The sequence below is a fragment of the Lithobates pipiens genome, unplaced genomic scaffold, assembly GCF_037356315.1.
Source record: "Lithobates pipiens isolate NorthernLeopardFrog02 unplaced genomic scaffold, aLitPip1_a1.2 Scaffold_30, whole genome shotgun sequence".
Taxonomy (NCBI): domain Eukaryota; kingdom Metazoa; phylum Chordata; class Amphibia; order Anura; family Ranidae; genus Lithobates; species Lithobates pipiens.
Genome location: NW_027507791.1, coordinates 166,207,463 through 166,221,125, shown reverse-complemented (window position 1 = coordinate 166,221,125; position 13,663 = coordinate 166,207,463). Strand labels below are relative to the sequence as shown.

Genomic DNA, 13,663 nt, shown 5'->3' with positions numbered 1-13,663 from the left:
GTCAGCCCAGAGGAGGAAGGGCTAAGCCAGCCCTGACTTATTTCTACTGCATGGTAGACAGGTGAGCTCCTCGTGTACTGTCTTTGTGTGCTTCTCCCAAGAGCTGCTGCGTGCTCTTGCTGTCTGTGATGAAACCTCCCTACACTCTGAGTGCTTTTGTCATATACCACTTCCTCCCAGTCTGAGTATAGATATCGGATGCTCCCAAGCACAAAACAAGACGAGACTTGTGTCACTGCTAACATGGACTGATTTATTAGAACCAAAATGACTTGTATTTATAATACAGTAGAAAAAGGAGTCCCCCCCCGCTCATATTATTCTAACAATACAACTGTAGCCAGAAACAGAATGAGCTCATTATCTAAATCAACACTGGACTACTCCTTCATTCAATTGCAGGGTTTATTAGCACAAACAACAATAGGTGAAATACTCTTTAGAATCTGTTGTCTTGTATAATGTAAATGAGTCCAGTCTGTCTTGACACAGACAGGTGGCTGGAGTTGATATTAGCATCTAAGAGACTGTGTCCCAACAGTGTGATTCAGTCTATTGCTAACATGGCAAATGCATATCCAAGTAAAACCACCTCAGGGCTACTCAGGCATACAGCTCACAAAGTACTGTTCCACCAAATGCCAGGGCCCATAATCGGTCGGCAAGAGGCTGTCCCCTCCAAGAGCCTCTCTCCCAGCTAGGTCTGTCACACTGACACTCCGTGACCTTTCGCCCGCTCCTTTTGACATTCCAGGGGCACCCTGATGTATCCTACTCTCAAGCACACGTCCAGTCAGCATGCGGTTGGGAGTAGAGAGGAGATCTGTTCCTCACTCATGCTGCGGGGGGGGGGGGGGGGTTCGTGGGCTTCTCGGATTATCAGCAGCAGCTGCGTCTGTCAGGTTCCCACATCAGGCCCGCTCTCAAGTCACAGTAAATTAGTTCAGTTAAGAATCCGCATCTGCATATTTATTTTGCGTCAGGCTGACTCTAATACTTGTCACTAACAGCAGGCCAACTAGCATTAGAAGGAGCATTTAGCAATAACTGCTCCATTTTTCTCTGATTTGTTTCTTTTAACATGTACCCTATGTTTCATAAGCAGTGATAGCACATGTTCTGCATAAGTTAATGAACAGTACCATATATTGCCTACAAACTGTAAATGTAAACTCCATACTGCCCACAGAAAAACCACTTGAAAGGACACAAGTTTAGTTTAAAATGTACAATATTGAACCACAGTTCAATTTTTATTTTCCCTGAAAACTGTCACATTTTATTGATTTTTTTGTCAAAAGTTCAATCAGAAAATATGAAGACACGCATTGTAGAAAGCATATACCTGGCAAATTATCAACATACATTATGGCCAGTGATAAAACTTGGTTAAGACATGCAAATCATACATCCAGAGACATTATGTGGTATCATCAGATTGATTAGGTTTCAGAATTTCTGTATCAAAACAGTCTAACCTGCGGAAGTGCATGTTGTCAAGTGGAGAAGGCGTATAGCTAGAAGGTTAGGGAGAATCAGAAAAGCAAGAGAAAGCAGAGATGACAAGATAGAGAGTAAAGATAGGAGCTCTGCACTGCCCAGGGACACCAATGATATGCAACCTCTTGAGGTCAAGGCTCATCAGGTTGTAGGGATCTCCAGAATATCCCATGGCTCCTACACTCGATTGTGTAAATTGAGTGTTATTTAGGGAAGCTGTCAGATGCTTCATCCTTTTTACATCTCTGATCGTGGAGTGCAGTTCAAACGGTGGGGGGGTCCCTCCTTTTCCATTTCAGGGCCATCAAACACAGCTCAGCTGTTATCATTTGGGCTAAGACCTTTTTAGACAGTTCAGAAAAGGAGGCGGGTGAGAGGCCCAGGAGGAAAGTTCTCGGGTTGAAGGGCACCCAGACACCAAAGATGGAGTGGAGTAAGGAGTGTACCGTCTGCCAGTAGGTGGCAATTAGAGGGTAGGTCCAGTAGGTACGATATAGCGTCCTCACATCCTTACAACAGCGGGGATCAGCAGAGGGGGTATATAAAGTAGAGCAGGTCAGGGGTTTGTTACCAGTGGAATAAAATCTTGTATTGGTTTTCTTTATAGAGCTCTTAGAGGCCTGTGACCATGTGAGCTGTCACGTCTTCAGGGGTATATCCTCACCCAGGGCCTGCTCCCACTTGGGTATATAGGCATGTTGAGGTCCGGTTGGTGACAAGTCCATGGTCAGGAGCTGGTAGGTGCGCAAAATCATACCTTTTAGGGGACAAACCCTCTAGACATTTTTTCAATTTCGGTAATAGGGAAGAATTGAAGGTTCATTACCAAAGATTGCGCATAATGATGTATTTGTAGGTAACTAAAAAAAAAAGCCTGTCTGGGCAAGTCAAAAGCATCTTGCATATCTTGAAAGGATTGCAAGGTTCTGGTATCCACCAATTGACTGTAGCGAAATAAGGCCTTAGTCATCCAAAAGTGAGACATCTGCGAGGTCAAGCTCTCCCGGACATTGGGTGTAAATAGAGCAGGGAGTAGTAAGTGGATAAATCGATTTAGTGTGCTGCCATAATGTTCGTAGGAGTGCCATTGGTCCTATTAGCTGTGACCTACGAGGTGGTACATCTGAACTCCACAACATGGAATTTGGGTGGGGGCCAACCACAGCTTCCCCATTTGTGTCCATCAATTGTAGGCATTAGAGCGTAACTGGGCTGCTAGATAATACTTGGCTATGTTGGGGAATGCAAGGCCGCCTTGGCCACAAGGGGTATACGGGACTGATCTAGCAATCTGGTGCCTCTTATAATTCCAGAAAAATGCATCAGATCGCCCTGAAGGGTTCTTAAAGTGCGAGGCTGGGATAGGGATGGGCAGTATCTCAAAGAGGTAAAGAAGTTTAGGTAGAATCACCATTTTGATGGTGGCAAGGCGGCCAAAGAAAGATAGGTTTAAAGATTTCCACTTGGCCAGGGAGGCCCTAATGGATGTGTATAGTTTGGGGAAGTTGGCCTTATAGAGGGCGTCATAGGTGGGTGTGAGGTGGACCCTGAGGTATTTAAAAAAAAAAAAAAGTCTTCCACACGTAATGCAATGATTAGTTCCTATTTTTTATAAAGGTGTATTCTTGTATAACTCATAGGCAAACTCTTCTTGATGTGCTTGATCATTACTCAGCCCTATAAAATCTATTTCAAGTTGAAAAGGTCCATCTGCCCTGTCAGCAACTGTGAATCCAAGAGTGGTTATCTAGAGCATGAAAGAATAAAAAAATATTGAATTGTCAATAAACTTGCATCATTAATAACTAAAGTACATGATATTCATACTGTGTCACTTTGGAATTAGTTATTCTGTATTCTACAAAAAAAAAAATGGTTAATCCTGCCATTTCCTGTGCCTCCCTCTTTGTGTGCTTGCTGCAGCATGAGATTGTGTACAACAGCCTTTGCCAAAGGACAAACCAAGTCCCTTGCTCCATGTCCGCCAAACATAAAAGGGGCAAGATATTGCGTGTTGAATGGTGGTGGAGGCATAACCTCCCTGTAATTCTAAAGTAACCCCATAAATGAAATTTTCTTTCCTTCAATGCGTTGAAGGAAAGAAAATTGTTCCATTCCCCCATCAACACAGTCAGTGTTGATCCCCTTGCGCTTTGTATTCTGACAGCAGGAGGTTTCCAAGCCATCAGAATACAATCGATGATCACTGCAGGTTAGCTATAGCAGCTGGCAGTGACCGCACGAGAAAACTCAGACATGCTGGTTTTACTGAAGTCGACTGATGGATTGACCTCAGTACAACCTGCCTGCTTATAGATGAATCAAAATTTGTCTAGTTCCTGCTGAACTGGCCTAATTGAAATCCATCTATGGCTAGCCAAAACACATACAAACAGTGGTAAAATGACCAGTTACACTTACCGGTAACAGTGTTTCTGGAAAGTCTTCCAGGATGGCACCCTGAGAGATGACTCATCCCACCTGACAGGAAACACAATCAAGATAGAGGTTAAAAACCCCGCCCCTTCCCATGCACCTCAGTTGTGAAAAAGTACTGACCCGCACCAGTGCACGAGAGTGAAAATACCTCCAATGTTCAACTATTTAAATAAACACAAAACGGGTGGGAAGTAGGCCTGCCGTCCTGGAAGACTTCCCAGAAACACTGTTACCGGTAAGTGTAACTGGTCATTTTCTCAAGTTGTATTCCACGGTGGCACACTGAGAGAAGAGCAAGTAGCTCAGGCCTACCTTAGGGCAGAACAACAGCCTGCAGGACCTTTCTGCCGAAAGCCAGATCCTGAGGTGACAGAAGTTCCACTCTGTAACGTCTCGGGAAGGTGTTCTGACTTGACCACATTGCTCCTCTGCACATCTGATCTACCGATGCTCAAGCCCTTTTTGCCCAAGAGGTTGCCAGAGACCATGTAGAATGTGCTTTGAGATTAGTTGGGACTCTTCTACCTGCTATGGAATGGAAGCTATCGAAATAGCTTGTCTAATCCATCTAGCAATAGTAGTTTTTGAAGCCTCCTCACCCCTTCTAGTGATAAAGAAAAACAGTGCGCCAAACTCAACCTCCTACTTGTGACACAGTGGTAATAATACACACAATATATGTACTTATATTCACTTAAAAATGCTGCAATCCTCTGAAAAATTAATAATCAAATTACTTTAAATTAATATAATATACTCAAAAAAAAAAAAAATAGTGATTAGGTGATTAAATAAAATCCTCAATGTAAATAAAATCTTCCGTGTAGACAATAATCAAAGGATGCCACCTGTTGTTCCATTAGCGTGTGTTCAGCTCTGCTGCAATCTGCAGCTATGCTCATGGCTGCAGAGCTGAACACAAGCTAGTGGAACAACAGGTGCCAGCCGACCCACAACCGTAAAGAACCACTACACACGTAAACCCCGATAGAACACTGAAAACTGAAAGAAGCCGACAGGAATCTGAGTGAGCGATTGACTGAAATCGGATTTCTGTGAACGGGCTAACCGCACTCAGATGGCTTCCTTTGATTATTGTGTCTACACGGAAGAAGGATTTACATTGAGGATTTTATTTAATCACCTAATCACTACATTTTTTTAGTATATTAGATTAATTTAAAGCCATTTGATTATTCATTTTTCACAGAGGATTGCAGCATTTTTAAGTGAATATAAGTACGTATATTGTGTGTATTACCACTGTGTCACAAGTAGGAGGTTGAGTTTAGCGCACTGTTTTTCTTTATCACTTTCTACAGGGTGTCAAAGCTCTATTTTTAATGGTTACAGCTTGATTCATTAATTTATCTGCTACTTTAGCCATTTTTAGATATTCATATCAGCGCTTTAGTACCTTTACTTCACCCCCCTCTTGTGCCACAAAAGCTGACCAACAGCTGATGAGATCTTCTGAACTCCTTTGCTCTAAGTAAAGCAGTAGAAACCTCCTCATGTCTAGTGTATGAAAGGCTCTCTCCTTGTCATTCTGTGGGTTGGCACAGAAGGACGGGAAGATAATTTCCCGGGACCTATAAAACCGTGAGGCCACTTTAGGAAGCTACAGGGGATCCTACCTGAGGATGACTCTGTCCTCCAATAAATGAAAAAAAAAAAAAACAGCTCCTTCATAGGCTCCATTGTTATGGGCAGAAGGAAGGCAGTCTTAAAAGAAAAAGAGGAAGAATAACAATGTTGCGCTAACAAAAAACCCAGTACTCATATACTGTGAAAAGTGCAAAATTGTTGTGTAAAAAAAGAGGACCCTGTATCAAGACAGGGTATCACTCAAATTGGTGAAACATAATAAATGTCTGTGAAGACGCAATTAAATCTGGAAAATAGAAAAATAGTTGTGTCCCAAACTTCTATGTATCAATCACAGATGTAATGGTTCTTATTATGGAAGGACAGAGAAACATCTTAGTGGGCATCCGAAGGTAGTGACATCAGACAGGTATGTAAAGAATGTATCCTCTTACCAGAGACTGTGGACCTGCATGTGGGTAACACCAACCGACAGGTAAGTCCTCGATCTCTCAGGAACAGCACGATGGGTAGGTCCTAGATCTCTCAGGAGCAGTACGACAGATCACAGAGGATCCTTCAATTGGAAAGGAACCCTCCACGATGTCCTCAGCAATTCCGACCCGCTCTCTATGAAGTCCAAAGATTGGGAAACGGCCACCAATCTAAGGTAGAAGTCCCTTGGGACAAAACACGTAGGGATGGTTTCTATGTTCCCTATATTGCTTTTAACATTGTGATCAATCTTTATTTTAAATTTTTGTATGCTGGTTCTATGCCAATAAACAGCATAATTGTTTTTTGAACCTCTCTCTCTAGCCGTCAAAAATCTTTTGTCTAATGGATCCAGAGCCTTCTGTCCAGAAAGCCAGACAGCTCCCACCTGGACCCGAAGGGTCTTGGCTGCCAAGCCTTGATCTACTCCCTCCTGTAGGGAGGCAAGGATGGTAGGAATATCCTGCTGAAAAGTCCACCTCATTTCACAACGTGAGAAGACCCCCCCAGATCCTAGCATAAATAACGTCTGGTCACCTGCTTTCTGGTCAGGAAAAGGGTCTCTATTACTTTCTCAGAGCACCCTTTCCTGCGCAGGCTCTCCCTTTCAAGAACCAAGCCATCAATTTGAAAAATCACGGGTTTGGGTGGCAGAGAGGACCCTGAAACAGAAGATCCTGACGCTGTGGAAGGTGAAGCGGAGAGGTCGCCGACCAGTTTCCCAGAGAGGGAAACCAGGTCCTCTTGGGCCACCAGGGAGAGATCGGGATCAAATTGCCCCTAGACCAACTCCACATTTCTGAATAATTCTTGGGATCAGAGCTAAGGGGGAAAAGGCATAGGCTAGGCTGAAATCCCACTCTTGTGCTAATGCGTCCACCTACTCTTCTCTGGAGAGGGAAAATAACCTTTTGACCCTCCTGTTCACCCTACAGGCGAAGGTCTATCTCTGGGGTGCCCAACTGCTGACACAAAAGAAAGTATACCTCAGGATTTAACTCCCATTCTCCCTGGTGAACTGTCTGCTGACTGAGGAAATACATTTCTACATTAAATATCCCCCTCATATGTACAGCAGAAATTGAGGGAATTCTCTGTTCTGCCCATTCCAAGATTTCCTGTGTCAAACTCATCAGGGAGCTTGACCGGGTAACCCCCTGATGATTCAGAAAGGCCACCATCGTAGAGTTGTCGAGGAGGACCTGGACTTCTCTCCCTGATCCTGTTCTTGAATGCTTAGAGCCTCTTTGACTGCAAAGAGCACCCTGAAATTGGAGGAGGTGGCTCTTTGGAGCCTGTCCCATATACCCTGAGCCTGTAACCGCTCTAGCTGGGCCCTCCACTCCCTGGAGCTCACATCGGTTGAGAGGCTGAAGCTGGGTCCAAAGATGACCCACCCCCAACTTCTGAGGGTTGAGCCAAAGAAGTGACTTCTTTACCTCTAAAGGAATGGAAACCCAAACGTCCAAAGACTCCCTTTTTCCATCCCAGGAAGTTTTGAAGGGACCTGAAGTGGAGCTGGGCCCACGGTACTGAAGGAATACAGTATGTCATGAGTCCCAGAGTCCTCATGATCAAAATTCCAGAGGATTCTCTCCGATCTAAGATTGAGTATATTGTGCAAATCAGTGCTTCCACCTTCTGTGAAACAACCAGCTTCTGCGCTAAAGAGTCCACCAGGAGGCCCAGGTAGAGCTTTGGTTTGAGATGGAGTCAGTGAGGATTTCTCGTGACTGATCATCCATCCCAGGGACTCCAAGGTGCTCATCGCTTTGTCTAGATCCAAGAGCAGAGAATCCCTGGAAAGGGTTTAGACCAATAGGTTGTAGAGAGGGGATCAATGCGATTTCCTGAAGGTGCAGGTAGGAGAGGACCTCTGCTAGGATCTTATTAAAGACTCTCGAGCTGGCTGCCAGACCAAAGGGCAAGGCCCGGAACTGCCAGTGTTGGGTACCCTGATCTGTGTGTAATGCAAAATGAACAAATATCTGATTCTCCAGAAAAATGGGGACAGGCAGATATGCATCCTTTGGGTCTATGGTGACAATACGGACCTCCTTCAACAGATGCTTCCTTACCATGTACACTGACTCCATACACAACTTCTTGTATCATAGGAAGGTATTTAGTCTTCTGATATTTATAATCAAACTGTATTTCCCAGAAGGTTTTGGCACCACAAAGACATGGGGATAAAATCACCGTCCACATTGATTTATTGGTATTAAGAGGATGACCCGCTGGTCTGCCAAATGTCTGACACTCTCTAAGAGTCCTAAGACCTTGGGTCTGTCTCTAGATAGCCAAGTTAGAAGAAAGGATTGGGGAGGTCTGTAAACAAATCCCAGTCTGTAGCCCTCTCATCCACTGAAGGATAAGAGGACTTAAGAGACCTGTTCCCACTTTGTGGCAAAGTGTGAGAGTCACTTGGAATCCTTGTCTGCCAGCTTTGGGCCAGAGAAAAGGAGACCTCTCTTCTGCTTGCCCCTGCCAATGCCCCATTTCTTGCCTTCTTTACGATTTTAAAATGATTGTTGACCTAGGGGGCCTCAAAAAAAAAAAAAAAATGTCCTTTATCGTTTTTAGGCTGTACAGGAAACTTCTTTCCCTTTTCAGTGGATCTGTAACGGGTCTGGTCCAAACCTGCACCAAATAGGAGGGACCCTTCAAATGGTAGACCACACAACCTTGTTCTGGACGTGTGGTCCCCATCTCAGGTCTTAACCCATATGGCCCTTCTAGCCAAATTAAAAGGGGGGGGGGATTTGGGACTTTAAATGAGGCACATATGTGGTGTGCCTCCATCCCTATTTCATGTAGAAAAGCAAGGGTAGATAGGACTTTAAATGAGGTTGTCGACATTGTGGAGGTATGTTGAAAAAGTATAAATGTATTGGTCATAAATTATTATATATACAGAAGCATGACAATGTTAGAGACCCCATTCACAGTAGGTATATACATTCATCTTTGATCCACCCACACATCTGAGTACTGGTGTGGAGTGGAACAAGTACTCAGATGTGTGGGTGGATCAAAGATGAATAATATTTATGACCAATACATTTATACTTTTTCAACATACCTCCAATGTTGACAACCTCATTTAAAGTCCCACCTACCCTTGCTTTTCTTCTAGCCAAGGAGGGCCGCAGCCTTTGTGGATGTACGTACAGTCTCAACTGCAGCATCCGCAAGATAGGCAACAGTTTTCCAATCACTTCAAAGGAATCAAAAAGCTGTTTGGACTTGGAAGTATGCGCTATATGGTCCATCAACTTATTAACCCACATATCCGCATTTCTGGCTACGCAGGCCGAAGCCAGTGCCGGGCTCATGGCCGCAGCATTGGCCTCCCAGGCTCTGCGCAAAAGGGTCTCGGACAGATGGTCCATCTGATCCTGTATATTGCCTGTGTCCTCAAAAGAGAGTTCTGATTGTTTGACATCAGGTCTAAGGACGCATCAAGCCTGGGTAACTTAAAAAACGTCTCCTCCTCCTCTTCCTTGAAGGGGCACCTGTCAGGGCTGGCTTAGCCCTTCCTCCTCGGGGCTGGCCGCTCCGCTGTCGGCTAATTGCCAGCTCTCTTCTCTCTCCACAGTTACCAGCTGTTCCCGATGATGCTCGTCTGACCTGCCTATTTAAAGCATTCCAGCTAATTTCTCCATTGCCTTCATGTTGGCACATCACAAGGAACCATCTCCTGCTGTTTGTTTCAAGACTGTCTTGCTGACATCCCTCATGGCTTCTTATCCTGCTTGCAGTTGCTCTCCTTGGACTTTCGACTTCTGGACTGGCTGACTACCCGATCTGGCTACTGGACTCTGGCTATGCTTGACTACGCTTTTTTCTATTTATCTTTTTATTTTTATTATTAATAAACAAGTGTGATTTGATTGTACTTCTGTCTGTCTGTTTCCTGGTTCCTGACAGCACCTGCGTTTCCAGGTTTTACATTTTAGAAGTTTTCTCTCTGGCTCTTTCCACTCCCTCAGAATAATCTCCTTGAGAGACTGGTGGACAGGTAAGACCTTTTACTGAGGCCTGATCAGACCTCCATACATTCTATCCTGGGTGGAAATCTGTGCTTCGGGTTCCTGAATTTCCTCTGAAGCGTATATTGCCACCAGGAGATCCTCCATATCATCTGCTGAAAAGATATGTCTGCCTGGTTTGGAGTGTTCCTCTTCCTCCTCCTGGCTATTTTGTATATCCTCCCGCTCCTCAGGGAGGCTCCGACTGGAGTCCTCAACCTCCTCTGCTTCATCCTCAGAATCCTGAGAAGACGGGGGTCTCTGGGGCTCAGTGTTAGGAGAATGCTTCTACACTTAAGTGTGGTAGATTTTCAGAGAAGATGAGACAATTCCTGCCTAGTATTGAGGTTTACCTGAATGGCCTTGAGGGTAGACAACATTTCAGTCTGTACTGAGAGAAAATCTATTATGACCTGTGAAGTCTCCTTCCCAGACAACTTGTGTATACACTTGTTGCAAAATGGCTTGGTGTACTCTGGGGCCAATTTATCATTGCAGTAACCACACCTCTTAGACCAGGAAGGGGTTTTGGACCTAGGTCTACTGGCAACACCTTGGGCAATAGTCTCTGTAAGAAAAGAAGCCCAATTTAGCCAAAACCAAAAAGACTAACCATGCTGCGGGGGTAAGGGTTGGGGATTTAACCCCTTCATCACCCCTACCAGCCAGGTAGACTCACCTCCCCCGTGGCTTCCTGAACGTCTGATAACGTAGACTCCTCTCGCTCCATAATTGGGGCTGGTGAGAGAGCCAAGCTGTTTTGTCTCCAGGAAAAAGCCTCAGAATGAGGGGGACTTTTCAGTGAACTGTGGTCTCCCCCTGCATCACCTCTCTGGATGCAGTGCTGCCATTTTCTAGTGGCCCTGGAACCGTAAATGCTGCGCTGTGACTCACTTCTGGTGCCCAGGAGGAAGAAATCCTCCACAAAATGGCGCCGGTAGAGAGGATGTGTGTGGAGAGGACAGCATGCAGACCTTCACTGTGCCGCCTCCTCCTGCTATCGCCTCTTGAGAGGCCTAGAGCCACCTACAAGGACACGGAGGAAGCTTTTAAATGGCAACATCCTAACAACTGACTCTCATTTGGGTAAGGAAGGGGAGCAGAAATTGTGGTCCCTGAAGTTCTGGGAACCTCCACTGTGCCCAAAATCCTTCAGTTCTCAAGGGGGTTCTTCCTCTGCCCCCTAGGTAATAGGGGAAACCCCCCACAGGAAGTGCAAGCCCTACCAGAGGCAGAGGCTTCCCAAGCCTGTGGTCTGGCTCCTGGGGGGAGACTTCCAGCCCTCGGCCTTGGGTCTATAAGAAAAAAACAAACTGTTTTACTGTGGGGAAACACAATCAAAAACTGAGGAGGGGTGGGGTTTTTAACCTCTATCTTGATTGTGTTTCCTGTCAGGTGGAACCAGTCATCTCTCTGGGCATATTTTTATGACCATTTAAAACATTTGATACTGCACTTAGATTACCCAATCTAGTTAAAAAGTAACAAGTGCTACATCCCATAAATAAGATTAATTAGGATAGAGGAAAAATGCAAATATTTTTTTTTTTTTATGCAATAAAATTACTGTTATTATTAGAAAAAAATAAACAAATAATAACACTTCAATGTTTACTGCATCATATTATTAAAACAAAAATTGGTCTAAAGCTGTACGTAGTTACCACCATGAGACACATATACATAAATAATATATGTGAAGATCCAACGTGTTTTAATTCTTGACACAAATCTTCATTGAGGGATATATATCACAGTGGTTAGATCTATAATATAAGCACTTACTGTATGTTTTATACAAAAAATATATATAATGATGTGTGTAACGCCAGATAGAAAACATACACTTAAAAGCCAAAAATCGCTATGATGATCATGTCATAGCGGGGACCCCCCTGACACAGCTCAAATTACTGGAACATAAAAGATCGCCATGAAGTTTCCCACTACACCAAAAAATTGATTGCAAAATGAGATAGAATCACAGAAAAAAAAATCACTTACCTACTGCAGGAGTTCAGACTCAAGCCAGGGACCAACTCACATTATTTAACACAAGTGTCATATTTAATCCAAAGCGTATTCATAAACCGATCACAAATCATACAATAGACTCTACCAGTGAACCAACAATTCCGGGAATTCCTCAACTGGCAAGTGTGGATAAATTGAAATATCTAGGCATAGTACTGATGAAGGATCCCAATTTTTAAGCTTTTTGGATAACATAGGGAAGGGTTATCATCCCTGTAACATTTGTTTTGCTGTCTGTGCCCTTGTTCAGATTTAACCTCACTTTCTGTTCCAATGACAATTGGATTTTGAAAATTTGGGGTTATTAGAAAAACAAGGATTGGTGATAAAGCATCAGTGGAGACACCCTTTTCCCATATTAACTCTTACAGGGCAGAATTTCCCTTCCTAGGGGTAGATTTCCTCTCACTTCCTGTTGTCTCCCTCCGTTTGTAAGTAGGCGTCATTTGTAAGTCGGATGTTTGAAAGTAGGGGACCGCCTATATATACACTATACGGCCTGCCCTATATACTCTGCAGAAAATTGGGCCTTAGGTGTTGGTGGTACCAGAACACTGTAAGCCGTTACAGTTACTCTTGGTTGGCACAGGAACGGGCCCTGCTGTGAAATATTATATCAAACACTGCAACCCCTCACAGACACTTTAGTTGAGCGCAAGAACGAGACCTGCTGTGACATATTACAGCAAGAATATAATTACACGCCCCTGGTAAACGGGGCAGAAAAATTGGGCCTAAGACACTGGTGGTGGTGCCCTGAAACAAAAATGTTCTTAGAAGCTATCAACATGAACATTGAGGAGGAATAGAATAGTCACTCAGCATAGGCAGTCTTCAAGGGGGGATCTCACATTCATAGAAAAATTAATCGGTTACATCAGCATCAGGTGCTTGGTAGCAGGTGATCCAAGACTGATTCATTTTTATGAAGGTGAGCCAATCAACTGAGTCTGTGATTGGTTACAAAGCCTCCAGCAGCACAGAAAGAACGTTGGATGCAGAACAAGCCAGTATCTCAACTGCATATTGTGCAAGCTCTGGCCAGTGATCCATCCTCAAGACCCAGTAACCCAGTGGATTTTTGGTTGGAAAGGTCTCCAAGTCTGATCTTGCCCATAGGTATTCCTGTACCATGTAAATCAGACGCTGGCAATGGTTGCTAGAGCCGATCAGACCTTGGGGCTGCAGACTAAAGAACTGTCTGAACATATTGGTCAGACGGCCACCTTCTCCACCACTCCTTCTGTGACTGACGGAAGCCTTAGCAACACGTTGTCCAGGAGGACCAGGAAATGTTAACCTCCCAGGCGCTGGAAAACACATTGCACAAACCTTTCTGCAAGGCCTCCCAAAGATGTTTCATCCTCTGCGAAGACAGGATAAGTTCCGCAACCTTACCCTTGTAACGTGGATCAAGAAAGATTGCAAGTCAATAATGAGCCCTCTCCTTGATACCACGAATCTGAGCATCCTTTCACAGGCTTTCCAGGATCAGGGAGGCCATGCAGCAAAGGCTTGCTGAGGCATTCGATCCAGAGTCCTCTGGGTCACTAAGGACGACATGATCCACAGCC

At 44.4% G+C, this 13,663-nt stretch overlaps 2 protein-coding genes across 5 annotated transcripts in view; one reads left to right on the top strand and one right to left on the bottom strand.

The window, feature by feature from the left end:
- Window positions 1-9,922, top strand: part of NUSAP1 (nucleolar and spindle associated protein 1) — a 440,771-nt gene extending 430,849 nt beyond the window's left edge. Inside the window, exon 11 of the mRNA XM_077465050.1 lies at window positions 9,623-9,922. Coding sequence (XP_077321176.1) covers window positions 9,623-9,653 — 31 coding nt within the window. The 3' untranslated portion in view covers window positions 9,654-9,922. The remainder of the gene's footprint in view (window positions 1-9,622) is intronic.
- The window catches only part of NDUFAF1 (NADH:ubiquinone oxidoreductase complex assembly factor 1), a 437,923-nt gene that overhangs the window by 118,675 nt on the left and 305,585 nt on the right, over window positions 1-13,663 (bottom strand). Inside the window, exons 5-6 of one of the 4 annotated variants that reach the window (XR_013264917.1) lie at window positions 3,922-3,981; window positions 3,118-3,247 (exon numbers count right to left, since the gene is read on the bottom strand). The exons of 2 other annotated variants lie outside the window; for them this stretch is intronic. Coding sequence is in view for 1 of the 2 variants with exons in the window: in XM_077465057.1 (XP_077321183.1) it covers window positions 3,110-3,247 (138 nt within the window). In the remaining variant the exon portion in view is untranslated. Of the gene's footprint in view, window positions 1-387; window positions 3,248-3,921; window positions 3,982-13,663 lie in introns of those variants that run through there. One more of the 4 variants, XM_077465057.1, reaches the window with a different exon arrangement.